General features: G+C 42.7%; 1 protein-coding gene across 6 annotated transcripts in view; it reads right to left on the reverse strand.

Moving 5' to 3' along the window:
* Window positions 1-19,224, reverse strand: part of wdfy3 (WD repeat and FYVE domain containing 3) — a 363,659-nt gene that overhangs the window by 245,258 nt on the left and 99,177 nt on the right. For all 6 annotated transcript variants that reach the window (XR_013498143.1, XM_078213959.1, XM_078213927.1 and 3 more), the window contains one exon: window positions 8,294-8,417. Coding sequence is in view for 5 of the 6 variants with exons in the window: in XM_078213959.1 (XP_078070085.1) it covers window positions 8,294-8,417 (124 nt within the window). In the remaining variant the exon portion in view is untranslated. The remainder of the gene's footprint in view (window positions 1-8,293; window positions 8,418-19,224) is intronic.

Below are 19,224 nucleotides of genomic sequence, written 5' to 3' on the forward strand. Positions count from 1 at the left end.
CAATGTGGGTGGAGGGAGCATTAAGCACAGGTTAAAGAGATGTGTATTGTCTCCAGATAGGACAGCCTGCAAGTCCAGGAGGCAAGCTGTGGGGGTTACTGATAATGTGACATAAATCCAACATCCCGGTTTAGGCCGTCCTCATGTGTGCGGAACTTGGCTATCGGTTTTTGCTCAACGACTCTGCGCTGTCGTGTGTCGTGAAGGCCGCCTTGGAGAACGCTTACCTGAAGATCCAAGGCTGAATGCCCGTGACTGCTGAAGTGCTCCCCCACAGGAAGAACAGTCTTGCCTGGTGATTGTCGAGCGGTGTTCATTCATCCGTTGTCGTAGCGTCTGCGTGGTTTCCCCAATGTACCATGCCTCGGGACATCCTTTCCTACAGCGTATCAGGTAGACAACGTTGGCCGAGTTGCAAGAGTAGGTACCGTGTACCTGGTAGATGGTGTTCTCACGTGAGATAACGGCCTCCGTGTCGATGATCCGGCACGTCTTGCAGAGGTTGCTGTGGCAGGGTTGTGTGGTGTCGTGGTCACTGTTCTCCTGAAGGCTGGGTAGTTTGCTGCGGACAATGGTCTGTTTGAGGTTGCGCGGTTGTTTGAAGGCAAGAGGTGGGGGTGTGGGGATGGCCTTGGCGAGATGTTCGTTTTCATCAATGACATGTTGAAGGCTCCGGAGGAGATGCCATAGCTTCTCCGCTCCGGGGAAGTACTGGACGACAAAGGGTACTCTGTCCACCGTGTCCCGTGTTTGTCTTCTGAGGAGGTCGGTGCGGTTTTTCACTATGGCGCGTCGGAACTGTTGATCGATGAGTCGAGCACCATATCCTGTTCTTATGAGGGCATCTTTCAGCGTCTGGAGGTGTCTGTTGCGATCAGGGGACGTCCCAGAGGATTGGAGAATAGCCAATGCTGTTCCTTTGTTTAAGAAGGATAGCAAGAGTAATCCAGGTAATTGCATCAGTGGTAGGGAAATTATCGGAGAGGATTCTTCGAGACAGGATTTATTCCCACTTGGAAATAAGTGGACGTATTAGTGAGGGGTAACATGGTTTTGTGAAGGGGAGATCGTGTCTCATGAACCTGATCGAGTTTTTCGAGGAAGTGACGAAGTTGATTGATGAGGGTTGGGTAGTGGATGTTGTCTACATGGACTTCAGTAAAGCCTTTAACAAGGTCCCTCATGGCAGACTGGTGCAGAAGGTGAAGTCGCATGGGATCAGAGGTGAGCTGACAAGGTGGATACAAAACTGGCTTGGTGAAAGAAGACAGAGGGTGGCAGTGGAAGGGTGCGTTTCTGAATGGAGGGCTGTGACAAGTGGTGTTCCTCAGGGATCAGTGCTGGGACCTTTGCTGTTTGTAATATATAAATATATAAATGATTTGGAGGAAAATGTAACTGGATTGATTAGTAAGTTTGCGGACGACACAAAGGTTGGTGGATTTGCGGATAGCGATGAGGACCATCAGAGGATACAGCAGGATATAGATCAATTGGAGACTTGGGCGGAGAGATGGCAAATGGAGTTTAATCCGGACAAATGTGAGATAATGCATTTTGGAAGGTCTAATACAGATAGGAAATATACAGTAAATGGCAGAACCCTTAAGAGTATTGAAATGCAAAGGGATCTGGGTGTACAGGTACACAGGTCACAAAGTGGCAATGCAGGTGGAGAAGGTAGTCAAGAAGGCATACACAGCATGCTTGCCTTCATCGGCCGGGGTATTGAGTTAAAAAATTGGCAAGTCATGTTGCAGCTTTATAGAACCTTAGTTAGGCCGCACTTGGAATATAGTGTTCAATTCTGGTCGCCACACTACCTGAAGGATGTGGAGGCTTTGGAGAGGATACAGAAAAGATTTACCAGGATGTTGCCTGGTATGGAGGGCATTAGCTATGAGGAGAGGTTGGAGAAACTTGGTTTGTTCTCACTGGAGCAACGGAGGTTGAGGGGAGACCTGATAGAATTCTACAAGATTATGAGAGGCATGGACAGAGTGGATAGTCGGAAGCTTTTTCCCAGGATGGAAGAGTCAATTACTAGGGGGCATAGCTTTAAGGTACGAGGTGCAAAGTTTAAAGGAGATGTACGAGGCAGATCTTTTACACAGAGTGGTGGGTGCCTGAAACTCGTTGCCAGGGGAGGTAGTAGAAGCAGATACGGTAGTGACTTTTAAGGGGCATCTTGACATGTACATGAATGGGATGGGAATAAAGGGATATGGTCCCCGAAAGGGTTGGGGGTTTTAGTTAAGTCGGGCAGCATGGTCGGTGCAGGCTTGGAGGGCCGAAGGGCCTGTTCCTGTGCTGTAATTTTCTTTGTTCTTTGTATCTCCCCTTGATATTCAACTGCGTTATCATTGCTAAATCCCTCACTATCTACATCCTAGTGCAGTGTCAGCATTGTGCACCATTTACCAGATACAATGCCGCACCTCACCAAGGCTCCAACAGCAGCATCTTCCAAACTCATGACCTTATGCCACCAAGAATTTTGTCATAGAATCCTACAGTGTGGGAGCAGGCCATTCAGCCCATTGAGTGCGCTTCGGCTTCCTCCTATAGATCATCTTACCCCGACCCTACCTGCATAACCCCACGTATTTATCCGACTAATCCATCCAACATGCACATCTTGGGACACTAAGGGGCAATTTAGCATCGTCAATCCATCTGTGCTACGTATCTTTGGACTGTGGGAGGAAACCGGAGCACCCGGAGCGAACCCACACAGTCATGGGGAGAATGTGCAAACTCCACAACGACAAGGTCACCCAAGGCCAGAATTGAACCAGGGTCCCTGATACTGTGCCACCATGCTACCCTGGAAGAATAAAGGCAGCTGATGCTCGGGAATATCACCACCTAAAAGCTCCTCTTAGAAACTGATCGCCATTCTTTCACTGTCACAGGGTCACAACCAGAGAACCCTTCCCATGAAGCACTGTGGGTGTACCTAAACCACACAGACTGCAGCAGTTCAAGGCAGTGACTCACCACTACATCCTCAAGGGCAATTTGGAGTGGATATAAATGCTTGCCTTGACACTGACATATACATCCCATGAATGAAAAACAAACTCACATTTTCCCTATGACAAGACAGAAATCTGTCACAGCTATCGGCAATTATTTGCTTTTCATCTTGCATGATGATCAAACCTTCAAAGTTGGTATGTTTTGCTGATATTCAGCTTACCATAAACTTGTCTTGTCCCATCGTGATTTTTACATGCACATTTGACTTTTAAAATGTTTAGCCTTTTTTAGCATTTAAAGACAGTAATATTCTAACTAACTGTAAAATTCAACAGCTTATGGCAGCTTCAACATAACAGAATATTCCCAAGTGTTTCACAGGATCATTATAAACAAATCTGACACTAAGCCACATGTTAGAACACTTGACTAAAATCTTGATCAAAAAGGTTGATTTAATGGGGTGTCTCAAAGGAGATAAGAGTGAGAGAGAAATTTAGGAAACAAATTTCAGAGTTTAGGGCTTCAGCAGTTGAAGGCATGGGCACCAATGATGGAAGAATTAAAATTGGAGATGCTCAAAATTTAGATTTGGAAGAGCACTGAGATCTTGGAAGATTTAAAACTGGAAAAGGTTACAAAGACAGGGAAAGGCAATAAAATATTTGAAAACAAGGATGAGAATTTTTAAATTGAGGCATTGGTAGGTCAGAACCAAAGTAAGCTAGTAAACAGAGCGGAGATGAATGAATAATCAGTGTGCACCAACAAGATACTGGTCCAGTGGGAACATCCTAGTCCACTCAGAGAGCTTATTCTTACAGTCAGAATGGCTTTTCAGTTTGCACAACTGTCCAATCATGACCTGATCTATGCAATGTGCTGAAATCATACCGGACATTAAAAAAACAATTTCTTTTCATTATTCTTACAAATTCTACATAATTATTGCATAATTGATCATCACCAGTACTCTTTAGGAATTTAGCATGAAGTGCAGAATGTTTCTACAGTCCGTTCATGACAGCAAATTTCTGAAATAGCTTGCAAAACTCTCCTAATATGCAATCCATTTCAACTAGAGATTTTAACTATCATTTTGTTGAGGTAACTTGTGTGCAAAACAGAGAGAATCAATTGAAAGAAAAAGCACTATGAAGGAAGTTGATTCACAGAATGCTCCAAGTAAGGCTTATTAGAATTTTGGCATGAAAAGGAAAATGTAAAAAAGCTGTTTAATAGGTCAGTGCAATACTAATCTGAACTTGGCTTCTATACAGCGTCCAGCACAGTTGGGGAGCACAGCATTTGATGGGTCTTGCTCCATTTTAGAGCACTTTAAAATGTACCATGTCCCATGCACTAAATCATATCTAAAAACACAAAACTTTTCAACATCTTCTCTTCCTGGCCTGGACTAAGGAGGATTTTTGAGCAGTTTTATGCTTATTTGACATGCCAGTCTGTTGTGGCTTTCCAGGCTATCACGCAGGAAACATTCAACCTAGAAGTCCAGTCCACTGGTGTGCCTGTAAGTCTACCAGTGTCTAATTCTGCTATACTTCTGCGAGACATGTCGTGGGACGATAAATTGTCAACCCAGGAGCAATTAAAATAGTTCGCATGCAAGTACCTGTATTGTGTAAAGTACCTTAAAAACAAATTAGCAATTAAGTAGTATACTGTAGGTATTATGTCTATTTAAGGAATAGTGAAGAATTCAGTATAAGTATAATTCAAAGTTAGGAAGATATGAAACATTGACGTTTTACTGCAGATAACTGTTTGTGGTTTCCTCCTGCAGTCCGAAAGACATGCTGGTTAGGTGCATTAGCTATGCTAAATTCTCTCACTGTACCCAAACAGGCGCCGGAATGTGGTGACTAGGGGATTTTCACAGAAACTTAACTGCAATGTTAATGTAAGCCCACTTGTGACACTAATAAATAAACTTTAAAAAAAAGCTTAAGGTGAGTGAGTTACTTAAATTGATGCTTACTGTTACACGATCTAATTAGGAATCTTTTCCGAACATTATGAAATCTTGGTATGTTACCTCCCAATGACCTTCCTTCCACCATAAGATCAGAAGTGGAGATGTTTGCTGATGATGGCACAATGTTCAGCACCATTCACGACTCCTCAGATCCATATCCAAATGCAACAAGACGTGGGCAATATTCAGGCTTGGGCTGACACATGGCAAGTAACAATCATGCCATACAAATGCCAACAAGAGAGAATATAACCATTGTCCCTTGACATTCAACGGCATTACCATCACTGATAGTGACCATCACTTGATCACTATCAACATCTTGGGGATTAACACGGACCAGAAACTGAACTGAACTAACCATAGCCTCTGACCTACAAGAGCAGGTAAGAGGCTAGAAATTAAGTGGAAAGAAAAAGCATATAAGGAGGCAAAAGTCAGTGCTAGCCTCAAAGACGGGGATAAATTCAAAATCCAGCTAAGGAGAACGAAAAAGATAATAAAAAGAGAGAAAATAAACTATGAGGACATACTACTGAAGAACATAAAAACTGACAATAAGAGCTTCTTTAAATACATAAAAAGGAAGAGAGCAAAGAGAACATAGGCCCCTTAGAAATTGAATCCAAGGAGATAGTTATGGGGAACAAGGAATTGGCAGGGGAGTTACAGATATTTTGCAGTCTCTACGGTGGAAGATACTCCAAATATGCCATTAATACTAAATGGGGGGGGGGAGAATTAAGTACCATCACCAACACTAGAGAAGACATTAGACAAACTAACGGGGCAAAAGACAGCTAAGTCCCCTGGCCGTCATGACTTGAGTTCTAAAAGTAGCTGCTTTAGAGGTAGCGGATGTATTGATTGCAATTTTCCAAAAATCCTTGGATTCTGGAAAAGTACTGGAGGATTCAAAAACGGCCAATGGGACACCCCTATTCAAAAAGTAAGGGAAGCAAAAAGTGGATAACTATAGGCTGATTAGCCTACCATCTAATGTTGCAATCAATTATTAAGGAAGTAACAGCAGCACATTTGGAAAGTCAATCTTGGAGAGGTTGAACAGTTTAGGCCTATATTCTCTGGAATTAAGAATGAGGGGAGATCAAATTGAGGTATACAAAATGATAAAAGGTATGGATAAAGTAGATGTGGAGCGGATGCTTCCACTGGTAGGACATTATAGGATGAAAGGTCTTAGGATAACGGGTAGCAAAGTTAAAACAGAGTTGAGGAGAAACTACTTCTCCCAAAGAGTTGTGAATCTGTGGAATTCACTACCCCAAAGTGCAGTAGATGCTGGGGCAGAGAGTAAATTTGAGGAGTTAGACAGATTTTTAATTGGTAATGGGTTGAAGGCAGGGAAGTCAGGATGAGGAGAATATCAGCCATGATCGAATGGCGAAGCAAACTCAATGGGCTAAATGGTCCAATTCTGCTCCTATATCTTATGAACTTATGATAATCTGCTCAAGCAGAGTCAGCATGGCTTCATGAAAGGGAAACTGTGTCTGACTAAATTATTAGAGTTTTTCGAGCATATCTCAAACAAAATGGATAGAGGGGTACCAGAAGGTGTGTTATATTTGGAAATCCAGAAGGCATTCAACAAGGTACCTCATAAAAGATCAAGTCATATGTTAAGAGCCCATGTATTGGCATGGATAGAGAATTGGCTAATGGGCAGGAAATAGCATGTGGGGGTAAGGGGTATTTTTAAAGGTTGACGACCTGTAACCAGTGGGGTTCCACTGGGAATCAGTATATATATATATATATATATATATATTATAACACAATATATATTAATGACTTGAAGATAGGAAGCAAATGTACTACAGCCAAATTTGCAGGAGATACAAAGGCAAGCTGCGAGAGGGATACAAAAAGAGGGATATAAAAAGATATTGATAGGTTTAGTAAGTGGACAAAAAGTTGGCAAATGGAGAATAATGTGGGAAAATGTAAAGTTGTTCATTTTGGAAGGGAGAACAAAAGATCAGAGTATTAATTAAATGGAGAAAAACTGCAGAAAATTGCAACACAAAGGGGCTTGGGGGAACATGTGCACAAAACACAGAAAGCTAGTACACAGGTGCAGCAGGCAATCAGGAAGGCTAATGGAATGTTGACTCTTATTTCAAGGGGGTTGGAGTATAAGAGTAGAGAAGTCTTGCTGCAATAGTACGATGTATGGTGAGACCACATCTGGAGACTGAGAGCAGTTTTGGTCACCTTATTAAGGGAAAGATATTATTTACTTGGAGGCAGTTCAAAGGTTAACTAGGATGATCCCTGCTATGGGAGGATTAAATGGGTTGTCTCTCATTCGAATTTGGAAGAATGAGAGGCGATCTCATTAAAACATATAGGATTCTAAGGGGCTTGACAGGGTAAATGCTGAGAGGATATTTCTCCTCATGGGAGAGTCTAGGACCAGAGGGCATAGTCTCACATTAAAGGGGTGCCAATTTAAGATTGAGACAAGATGGAATTTCTTCTCAGAGTTGAGAGTCTTTGGAATGCTTTGCCACAAAGCTGTGGGGGCAGAGTCCTTGTGTACATTTAAGGTTGAGACAGGTAGATTCTTGATCAATAAGGGAATCAAGGGGTAGGGGAAAGCACAGAAAAGTGGACGTGAGGAATATTGGATCAGCCATGATCCGATTGAATGGTGGAGGATGCTCAAGGGACCGAATGGTCTACTCCTATTTCTTATAAATCCTACAGCAAATAACCCACCTCCTAACTCCCCAAAGCCTTTCCACAATCTACAAGGCACAAGTCAGGAGTGCAATGGAATATCCTTCACTTGCCTGGATGGGTGCAACTCCAACAACATTCAAGAAGCTTGACATTATCCAGAACAAAGCAGCCTACTTGATTGGCACTTCCTCCACAAACATTCACTCCTTCCACCACCGACACAAGTAGCAGCAACATGTTCCCCTTACATGATGCACTGCAGGACCTCACCAAGGCTCCTTGGACAATACCTTCCAAACCCACAACTACTACTATCTAGAAGGACAAGGGCACACCATGACCTGCGAGCTCCCCTCCAAGCCACTCACCATTCTGACTTGGAAATATATCACTGTTCCTTCATCGTCACTGCGTCAAAATCCTGAAACTCCCTCCCTTACTGCACTGTGGGTGTACCTAAATCCATGGACTGCAGCGGGTCAAGAAGGCAACTCACCAGCACCTTCTAAGGGGCAATTAGGGATGGGCAATAAATTCTGGTCTAGTCAGCGAATCCCACATCTCTTCAATGAATAAAAGGAAACCCAAAATCCAAATGTGCCATACCTGTGGATTTGTTTGAGGCTCTTCTCCTGATTTCAGTTACCATTAAGCGTGATACCTGGGCAGCAAACTGCAAGAGATCTGAAAATTTTTCCGTCATGGTGCCAGGAGGAGCATTTCCAAATACCTGAAAGGTGAACAAAAATAAAGCAAGTTTTACAGAGAAAAACATAAAACAATTGTACAATTTGCAAGAATTGACAAGATCAATTTTTGTTATTAGTCTCTACCCTTAGCTTCATTCAACATTTATTCGTATTTCTGCCCAGATATCACTCGGCAAAACCATAATTTACCTACACAGTGACTTATGTACTTGCAAATGACAATACCTTTTTTTAAAAATTGCATACGTCTTCAAACACCTGCACTTTAAATCCTTCTTAAATTCTGTGGCAGTGTATGCATCAATTTCTTGTCTTACGCTAACAGTCGTGTATGGCTCACTCCTTGGTATTTCAACATTGAGTAGTTTATCATTCATTCACCCTGCTCATATGCAAGTACACTATTCCAGTGGAGCAGTTTTAAAAAACATAAATCATTGCTAAACACTATTCCTCCAACTGCATGTTTTTCTAAGGATGAGCAATAAGATATCATGCTCTTTTCTTTGAATTCCAGCTGGAGTCTTTTTCATAGCCTTTTTAAAGGTCATCGGCCTGAAATGTTAGCTGTTCTCTCCAGAGGCTGCCTGACCGGAGTATTTCCACCTTCCTTTGTTTTTATTTCAGTCTTTTTAATAGCTTATTTGAGTAACTGTTTGTAACTAAAAAACGTACACCCTCACTTAACTTTACATTTAATTTTAACATTAACTCGATTTGGCTTTCCCTCCCACCCCCACTGTAATTTTTTCTCCTCCTTCACAGTGGTTAGCACTGCTGCCTCACAGCACCAGGGACCTGGTTTTGATTCCGGCCTTGGGTGACTGCGTGGAGTTTGCACGTTCTCCCTGTGTGTTTGTGTGGGTTTCCTCTGGGTGCTCCAGTTTCCTCCCACAGTCAAAAGATGTGCAGTTTAGGTGGATTGGCCATGCTAAATTGTCTCTTCATGTCCCAAGATCTGTAGGATAGGGGGATGAGAGGGGTAAATGCGTGGGGTTACAGGGATAGGGCAGGAGAGGGCCTATGTAAAATGCTCTCTCAGAGTTGGTGCAGACTCAATGGGCTGATTGGCTTCCTTCTGTACTGCAGGGATTCTATGATTCTAATATCATGGGCATCCATCAAAGTCAAAAGAATGCTGAGCGGCATTACCAAAAGAATAGAATGCTTGTCAAAAGAGGTGCTCTGCTCAGCCAACATCATATATCAGTTGTGATAAAAAATTACTGACTTGGACATTATTTCTTTCTCTATAGATGCTGCCTGACCTGCTGAGTATTTTCTGTTTTTATTTCAGATTTCTAGCATCCACGGCTTTTTGCTCTGGTATCATGAATAATGTGTCAGTACTGGTTTCCAAAACACAAAGTAAAAAATAAAGCACTGGCAACAGTGCAGAAAAGAGTATTTGATGCAGTGTTAAAAGCATGAAAAAGTTAGAAAGAAAGAATAGAGGTACATAGAGGGATTGTGCCCAAGGGTCTGTCCTTAATGTATGATCTAGTCAAGTGCCAGTCAGTTATTTCACTAAGGTATTAGGATCCTGACTGCACACATACATTTTCCCAGAAGGGGTCATTGGATATTGATCATAGAATGTTACAGCACAGAAACAGACCATCAGGTGGCAGTGTTGCCACCACTTCAGAAGTCTAGCCTCATCCCACTTTACTGCTTGCAGTCTGTAATCTTTAATCATGGAAGAATCATAGAATCCCTACAATGCAGGAGGCCACCATTTGGGCCCATGGAGCCTGCACCAACAACAATCCCACCCAGGTGTTATCCCCGTAACCTCAGGTATTTACCCTGCTAACTCCCCTGACACTGGGGAGCAATTTATCATGGCAAATCAGCCTAACCTACACATTTTTGGAGTGTAGGGGGAACCAGAGCACCCGGAAGAAACCCGTGCAGGCACAGGGAGAACATGCAAACTCCACATAGACAGTTATCCGAGGCCAGAATTGAACCCAGGTCCTTAGCGCTGTGAGGCAGCAGTGTGCTAACCACTGTGCCACCCTTCTTTTTCCTGCAATTCAAATATTCGGTACATTCTGCTTTGTAAAATAATATATGGACTCTGCTTCAATAATGATTTGTGTTAGAGAATGCTACATTGTAATTACCTCCATTTTAAAGGTTTTATTTTGACTAAGAACTGGATATTTCACTCGTCTGTTCTTGTTACCTTTCCAACCAATGAAAACAAATGTCATAATTCTTCAGAATCTTAAAGACAGAGCACTGCATAACCTTCTCAGCTCCACTAAAAAAGGTCTCAACTTCCTAAGCTTCTCTTCATAACTATCATTTTCATTGTTTTTATATTCTGTATAAATAAAAATATAAAACTATATACGGGGATCCAATCTTTTTACATTCTTAGTGTTCAGATACAAACTCATTACACTGGCCTTTTATGGCCTTGCCATGAAACCTTCAATTACCTCGGCATTTGAATACCAAAGCCTCTCTATTTCAGTTGTACCATAATTTAAAGTGTAAATTTATTTTCTCTATTTTTACTCCAAATGGATTGTCATTTTTTTTTACATCAACCTGTATCTGCTCCTATCTATCCAATCTGCAACCTGTTACCTATGTTCTCTTTCAATTCTTCATATTTTGGGCGGCACGGTAGCACAGTGGTTAGCACTGCTGCTTCACAGCTCCAGGGTCCTGGGTTCGATTCCCGGCTTGGGTCACTGTCTGTGTGGAGTTTGCACATTCTCCTCGTGTCTGCGTGGGTTTCCTCCGGGTGCTCCGGTTTCCTCCCACAGTCCAAAGATGTGCGGGTTAGGTTGATTGGCCATGCTAAAATTGCCCCTTAGTGTGCTGGGATGCGTAGATTAGAGGGATTAGCGGGTAAAATATGTAGGGATATGGGGGTAGGGCCTGAGTGGGATTGTGGTCGGTGCAGACTCGATGGGCCGAATGGCCTCTTTCTGTACTGTAGGGTTTCTATGATTTCTTCTATGATTTTCCATACATCAAATTTGGTAAAAGTATTGTTCCTTTGATTCCAAAGTTCAAATCATTTCTGTATATTGTAAGAAAGAGTGGTTTCAATACAGACATCACTAAGTCTTCCATTTTTCACAACTCTTTTGCCTTTCACCCTGCCCTCCATCTCTATCCATCTGGCCACAATATCCTCAAGGGGAATATCATGATATATGGAATTAAGTTATGGTGGTATCTTATCAAACGTCTTCTGAAAATTGGTATGAACCACATCCACTGAACTTACTTTATCTATGCTATTTTATGGTACTGCACTAACTAATTTCTCATTGAAATACTACATCTCATCTCCAGCAAAGTACCCACAGGTGTGGAGATAATCTACAGAACAGATAGGAAACTATTCAGCCAATTTTGTCTCCAATCCAAAATCACTCCAACCTCAATCTAGAGCTTCAGTATGCAGATAATGCTTTTGTCAAAGCACTGAAGTACCATCAGTAGTGCCTGAGCAAGATCCCCAAATCCGCCCCCCCCCCCCCTCGCCCCCGCCTCCTCCTGCCACCCACCCAACCCAATCTTTGGATGGCTCCAACTGTCTTACAGCACTGGTTGCACTAAAAGAAAGTTAGAAGCATTAAGCTCACTTTTTCTTCTGAGTAACTATTGGAATGATTTCTGTGACCCTTCATGAGACAACTGACTACCCCAATTCCACCAATACATCCATCCAACACCCTATGGGACCTCCGTAACCCCAGACTCCTCCCCAAGGACCGACTACTCCCCCTGACCAACCCCCCAATCCCTCCCCACGTCCCCTGTAACTCCAGACCCCTCTCCATGGACCACCACCAACTGCTCCCCCCCCCGGCTAACCCTCCATACACCCCAGCTGTACCCAAATCCTCCAACCCCCTGACCGTCTACACGCCCCCCCCCCCCCCCCCCCCCCCACCAAACTCCAGCCTGAGTCAGAAAGCCGGGTGAGGCAGGAGCGGCTGGATTTCTAGGTAAGCAATTACAAGCAGAGTAGCAGTCCGCCTCAAGTACCACTCCACTGGATGTCACGGCGATTTTTGCAAAACAGCAACAAAAGTTAACAGCACGATGATTTCAGGTACATCGTTCTTAGTTGGAAGGAACTAATTTTAATACATCAATCACTGGCAGGAAACAAAAGTACACAAAAGAGAAATCTCAATCTGTGACAGAATTATTTATAACATCCGAACAGAAAAAAACTACTAGAATCATACAGCACAAAAGGAAGCTATTTGGCCCATGTACTGGTTCTTTGAAAGAGGAAGCCAATTAGTGCCACTCCCCTTTTCATTCCCAACAACATTGCATTTTTTTCTCTGGAAGTTAAGCATCTTCCCTTTGGAAAGTTACTGTTAAAGTTGCTTCCACCACCTTTTCAGGCAGTGTATTCCAGATCATAACCGCTGCAAAAGTTTTGCTCAGTAATTAAAATCTGAAGGAATAAAATTCCACCCTTGATTTTCACTGGCAGGGAGGTTGGTTGGGAGCAAATACTGCACTATCAAAAATTTACTTACACTGAAATGGACAAATGCCAACTTCTTAAAAATTCACTCAAAGGATGCGAGCATCTCTGGCAAGACTTGCACTTACTGCCCATCCTAATTACCCTTGAAAAGTTGGGGCTGAGTCTCCTTCTCAAACCTACTGCAGTCCACTTTCTGAAAGTGCTCCCACAATGCTGTTTGGGAGGGAATTCTAAGATTTTGGCCCAGTGATTATGAGGAAATAGTGAGATAAAGTAGCAAGATATATCCAAATAAAGGTGTTGTGTGATTTGGAGAACTGTAGGTTTGCAAATGTTACACCCCTGTTCAAAAAAGGGGAGAGATTTGGAGGCAAACTTGCAAGTGATAACGTCTCCATGTGCCTGCTACACTTGTCCATCTAAGCGCAGTTTTGAGAGATGCTGTTGAGAAGTCTTGGAAAATTGCTGCAGTGCATCTTGTAGATGATGCACGCTGCTGCCAATGATGGAGGGAGTGGATGTTTAAGGTAGTGAATGGAGTTTCTGGGTGTCTTTATTGGGTAGCCACCACATAAGTACAGCAACTTCTTGCTTTTCAATGTGTTTCAATGCCAAGTCTCTCATCGAAATACAATAAAGCTTCTGGAGAAACAGGTCATCTTGGACAGCAACTTCTTGATTTCCATAACTTACTCTAATTACATTGATCACTACTGTTACTGTAACATCCAGGTCAATATCAGCAGAGCCCTTATCAGGAGTTTATACAGATTTAGCATAAATTATTATTTTGAACCCTATGCCTCTATTTATAAAGCCCAAGATTTGATATGCTTAAGAGCATCAACTTGTCCTCCAAAATTTCATAAACCTGTTAATGTGAACTTCATAGATTTCTCTGCTGCTGTATCCCTGATAAGTTTATACCTTGTCCCATCTTTCCTTCAAAATGAATCACTTTACACTTTTCTCTGCATTAAATTTCATCAACGTATCAATGTTACGAATCTATGTCCTCCCAAAGTCCACTATTACCTTCATCACTGTTTACTACAGTTTCAGGTTTTGCATCAAATTGAAATTTTGCAGTTTAGAGCCATCAAAAATAGCTGTGGCTAAAATACCAACTCTCAGGGGAAACCACTGTGTATTTTTCTCCAGTCTGATAAACAATCTTTCATCATGACCCTTCTTCCCGTCTCTTAGCCAAATCCATAACCACACTGCCATTGAATTCCAATGGCTTTCATTATGCTAATGTCCTTTATGTGGCACTTTGGTAAACATGTTTAGAAAGTCCATACATCCAACATTAACTGCATTGCCTTCAACAACCCTCTATGCTTATTTCATTGAAGAACTCCATCAGGTTTATCAGACATTAACCTTTGGCTATCATTTATTTGTCTGTGTTCTTCCAAGTGACAGTTAATTTTATCTCTAATATTAGGCTGTCTGGTCTACAGTTACTGGGTTTATCTCTCTCCCCTTTTTTGAACAGGGGTGTAACATTTGCAAACCTACAGTTCTTCGGTACCACTTCTATATCCAAATAGGATTTCAAGAATATGGCTGGGTTTCTGCTATTTCAACCCTTGCTTCTCTTGAAAACCAGGGAAACATCCTTTCTAGAATGGGTGACTTTTCTATTTTTAAGCACCAACAACCTTTTAAATATCTCCCATTATCCCATTCTTTTTCTCCACACCCTTCTCCAGTACATGACATCATGTTCATTTATAAAAACTGTAAAGCACTCATTTAATAGATCTGATTCCACAAGATGATTTATTTTTGGTTTCTAAATTTCCCAAAGTTCTGTGCCTACCCTTTTAAACAAGTAGTAATTTTTGGTTATGTATCTTTTTCAAATGAATTTTTTTTACTGACAGCACAGAGAACCAATCAGCAATAATTGGCGGACACAGGTATCAGAAGGGGAAGCATTTAGCGAGAATAAGATCAAATGAGCAGGAGGTGGGTCTCTATTCACAGTAAGTTTGTACTAAAACTAGCTCGGTTTTCTTATAGCTGCAGGTTTTCAAATGTTCACACCTTAACATAGAGCAAAAAGATTATACATAAATTAGAACTTTTAAATCAAAATGTATGTAAATCAATTTAAAAAAGAGTTAAGAAAGTGTGCGCTTTCGCTATTTTGGGAAAATGCCATTATTTACACAATTGAGATTTGAAGGACAAAGACAGAACTATTTCTGTGCGACATAAATGGTACTTACCATCCTGCAGTAATTAAACATGCTAAAATACAGTAATTAAAAGAGGCGGATAGTTACAGGCAATTAGTGTTTACCTAACCCTCATATTAAGGCACAGGAATTACATCTCAAGCTTTAAACAAATCAGAAGACCTCCCCCCTTCATCTCCTTGCTGGTAAATGATCAATATTGCAGAATTGACTAGAAAAAGAAATTAGCTGATCACCAAAAACATTCGTCGCCAATATCCATTTCAGCTTTTAGTACTTCTTCTACCTCCATTGACAATGTTGCAGTTATAAAGGGTCATTATTCCATGGAATCTCAGAGAGGTGCTCACAGAGCAAGAGAACAGAAACAACCATTGTCTCTGGTGGTCCCAGAATCCATGTGTACACCACACATGTATGTGGCGCACCTGACCTTGGTCACAGTTGGAAGGGAACTAACTGGTGAATCAATGAAGTGAGCCAAAGTGGTCTAGGTCCACTTGATGAAAATGCCAGAAGAGACTAATTGAAATGTAAATGAAGAATGCTCACCAAGGAGAGGGGTCATGTTTTTGAGGAAGAGAAGGTGTTACAGGCTAATAGGCTGGAGGAAATAGATGTTCAGAGGGAGGATGTACTGGCAGTTTTGAATAAACTGAAGGTCGATAAGTCCCCTGGGCCTGATGAAATATATCCGAGGATTCTTTGGGAGGCAAGGGATGAGATTGCAGAGCCTTTGGCTTTGATCTTTGGGTTCTCATTGTCCACGGGGATAGTGCCAGAGGACTGGAGAGTGGCGAATGTTGTTCCTCTGTTTAAGAAAGGGAATAGAAATTACCCTGGTAATTATAGACCGGTTAGTCTTACTTCGGTGGTTGGTAAATTGATGGAAAAGGTCCTTAGGGATGGGATTTACGACCATTTAGAAAGATGCGGATTAATCCGGGATAGTCAGCACGGATTCGTGAAGGGCAAGACGTGCCTCACAAATTTGATTGCATTTTTTGAGGAGGTAACTAAGTGTGTTGATGAAGGTAGGGCAGTTGATGTCATATACATGGATTTTAGTAAGGCGTTTGATAAGGTCCCCCATGGTCGGCTTATGATGAAAGTAAGGAGGTGTGGGATAGAGAGAAAGTTGGCCAATTGGATAGGTAACTGGCTATCTGATCGAAGACAGAGGGTGGTGGTGGATGGAAAATTTTCGGACTGGAGGCAGGTTGCTAGCGGAGTGCCACAGGGACCAGTGCTTGGTCCTCTGCTATTTGTGATTTTTATTAATGACTTCGAGGAGGGGGCTGAAGGGTGGATCAGTAAATTTGCTGATGACACCAAGATTGGTGGAGTAGTGGATGAGGTGAAGGGCTGTTGTAGGCTGCAAAGAGACATAGATAGGATGCAAAGCTGGGCTGATAAATGGCAAATGGAGTTTAACCCTGATTATAGTGAGGTGATTCATTTTGGTAGGACTAATTTAAATGTGGATTACAGGGTCAAAGGTAGGGTTCTGAAGACTGTGGAGGAACAGAGAGATCTTGGGGTCCATATCCATAGGTCTCTAGAGGTTGCCACTCAAGTGGATAGAGCTGTGAAGAAGGCCTATAGTGTGTTAGCTTTTATTAACAGGGGGTTGGAGTTTAAGAGCCATGGGGTTATGCTGCAACTGTACAGGACCTTGGTGAGACCACATTTGGAATATTGTGTGCAGTTCTGGTCACCTCACTATAAGAAGGATGTGGAAGCGCTGGAAAGAGTGCAGAGGAGATTTACCAGGATGCTGCCTGGTTTGGAGGGTAGGTCTTATGAGAAAAGGTTGAGGGAGCTAGGGTTGTTCTCTCTGGAGCGGAGGAGGCTGAGGGGAGACTTAATAGAGGTTTATAAAATGATGAAGGGGATAGATCGAGTGAACGTTCAAAGACTATTTCCTCGGGTGGATGGAGCTATTACAAGGGGGCATAACTATAGGGTTCATGGTGGGAGATATAGGAAGGATATCAGAGGTAGGTTCTTTACGCAGAGAGTGGTTGGGGTGCGGAATGGACTGCTTGCAGTGATTGTGGAGTCAGACACTTTAGGAACATTTAAGCGGTTATTGGATAGGCACATGGAGCACACCAGGATGATAGGGAGTGGGATAGCTTGATCTAGGTTTCAGATAAAGTTCGGCACAACATCGTGGGCCGAAGGGGCTGTTCTGTGCTGTACTGTTCTATGTTCTATGTTCTAGATGTCGTGCGAAGTTACAAAATCCGAAAATCCTGGAACTGATCTTTTACATGGTGAACTTGTCATGCAATGAGAGGAATTGAATTATAATTGTGCGATCCGAGGAGTTCCCAGGCAAAAACTGCATGGGAATTGCCCTGAAAGTTTAAACTTCCAATGGACAATTACTTTGCACATGGTACCGCCTGAAACTCCAATTTAAATCAGAAATTTCAGGTGGTTGCACCTCTTAGCAGACAGTTACCCAGGAAACGTTAGAAGGATTAAAACTACTTCTCATGCCTGGATAATTACGGTGCTGACTCTGTCCAACCCCTAACTACCCCTCTCGACTAGACTACCCTCCCAATGCTCCCTACTCCCCGACCATCTGACACCCCCTAACTTCACCCCCAATTATCCTACCAACCCATCCCTGCTGACTACACTTCCACTCTCTCACTACCCCTACCTTCCACATTATCTCCTCAACACTGACAAACCCCCATCCTGACTCCCTCCCCCACCGACAAATTCCCATCCCAACTCTGCCTCACCTCTGGCAAACCCTCATCCTGACTCTCCCTCACTCCCAACAAACCCCCATCCCAGCTCCGCTCACCACTTCCCCCACCGAGACTCACCCCCACCCCCCAGTACAGAATGCCAGACATACCCAGCAGGTCAGTCAGCATGTGAAGAAGGACACATTCAGGTTGATGACCTTACATCAGAATTGGCAAAATCTAGTAATGTAATGGATTTAAAGCAAGTACAGAGGTAGGGAAAGAGGGGCAGTGGGAAACAAACAAAAGGTAAATTCTGTGATAAGAGTGGAAGGCAGGAGAGATTAAATGCTCAAAGGGATGCTGCTGCAAGGTAAAAGGGTATGGGTAATGGGACAGGACACAAAAGATGGGTCTAAAGAGGTGTAAATGAGAAAACAGACTTGTCATCAACAGCTGCAGTCTGAAAAAATGTGGACAGAAGTAGGAACAGAAGTGGACCATTCAGCCGGTCAATCCTGTTCTGCCATTCAAATAGATCAATCATGCCTGGTCATCAACTTCTACGCCATTTCCCCCCACTATCCCCATACGCTTAGATAGCATTAGTATAAGAAGATAAGAATGAGGAGCAGGAGTAGGCCATTTGGCCCCTCGGGCCTGCTCGCCATTCAATAAGATCACGGCTGATCTTTTTGTGGACTCAATGTTGTGTCTGTAAAATGCCTAACTGAAAGTTGATGTGCTATTCTTTAAGCTTACTTAGAGCTTCACTGGAACAAAGATGGAGGCCAAGGTCAGTGTTGAAGCAGAGAATTAAAATGACAGGTGAGCAGTAGTATCAGGTCACATTTACGGACTGAATGGAGGCATCCTGCAAAGCAGTTGCCCCAGCTACATTTGGTCTCCCCAAAGTACTGAACAAATACAGTACACTAAAGAGGTACAAGTAAATCACTTTAACCTTCAAGGATTGTTTCTCACATGGGTGGCGAGATTATTTTGTAAAGTCTGGCTACAGAGGAGGTCCCAGAGGATTGGAGAATAGCCAATGTTGTTTCTTTGTTTAAAAAGAGTAGCAAGAATAATCCAGGTAATTACAGGCCGGTGAGCCTTACATCAGTGGTAGGGAAATTATTGGAGAGGATTCTTCGAGACAGGCTTTATTCCCACTTGGAAATAAGTGGACGTATTAGTGAGAGGCAACATGGTTTTGTGAAGGGGAGGTCGTGTCTCATGAGCTTGATCGAGTCTTTCGAGGAAGTGACGAAGTTGACTGATGAGGGTCGGGCAGTGGATGTTGTCTACATGGACTTCAGTAAGGGCCTTTGACAAGGTCCCTCATGGCAGACTGGTGCAGAAGGTGAAGTCGCATGGGATCAAAGGTGAGCTGGCAAGGTGGATACAAAACTGGCTCGGTGAAAGA

Source organism: Mustelus asterias, chromosome 1 (assembly GCF_964213995.1).
Source record: "Mustelus asterias chromosome 1, sMusAst1.hap1.1, whole genome shotgun sequence".
In the NCBI taxonomy this organism is placed as follows: domain Eukaryota; kingdom Metazoa; phylum Chordata; class Chondrichthyes; order Carcharhiniformes; family Triakidae; genus Mustelus; species Mustelus asterias.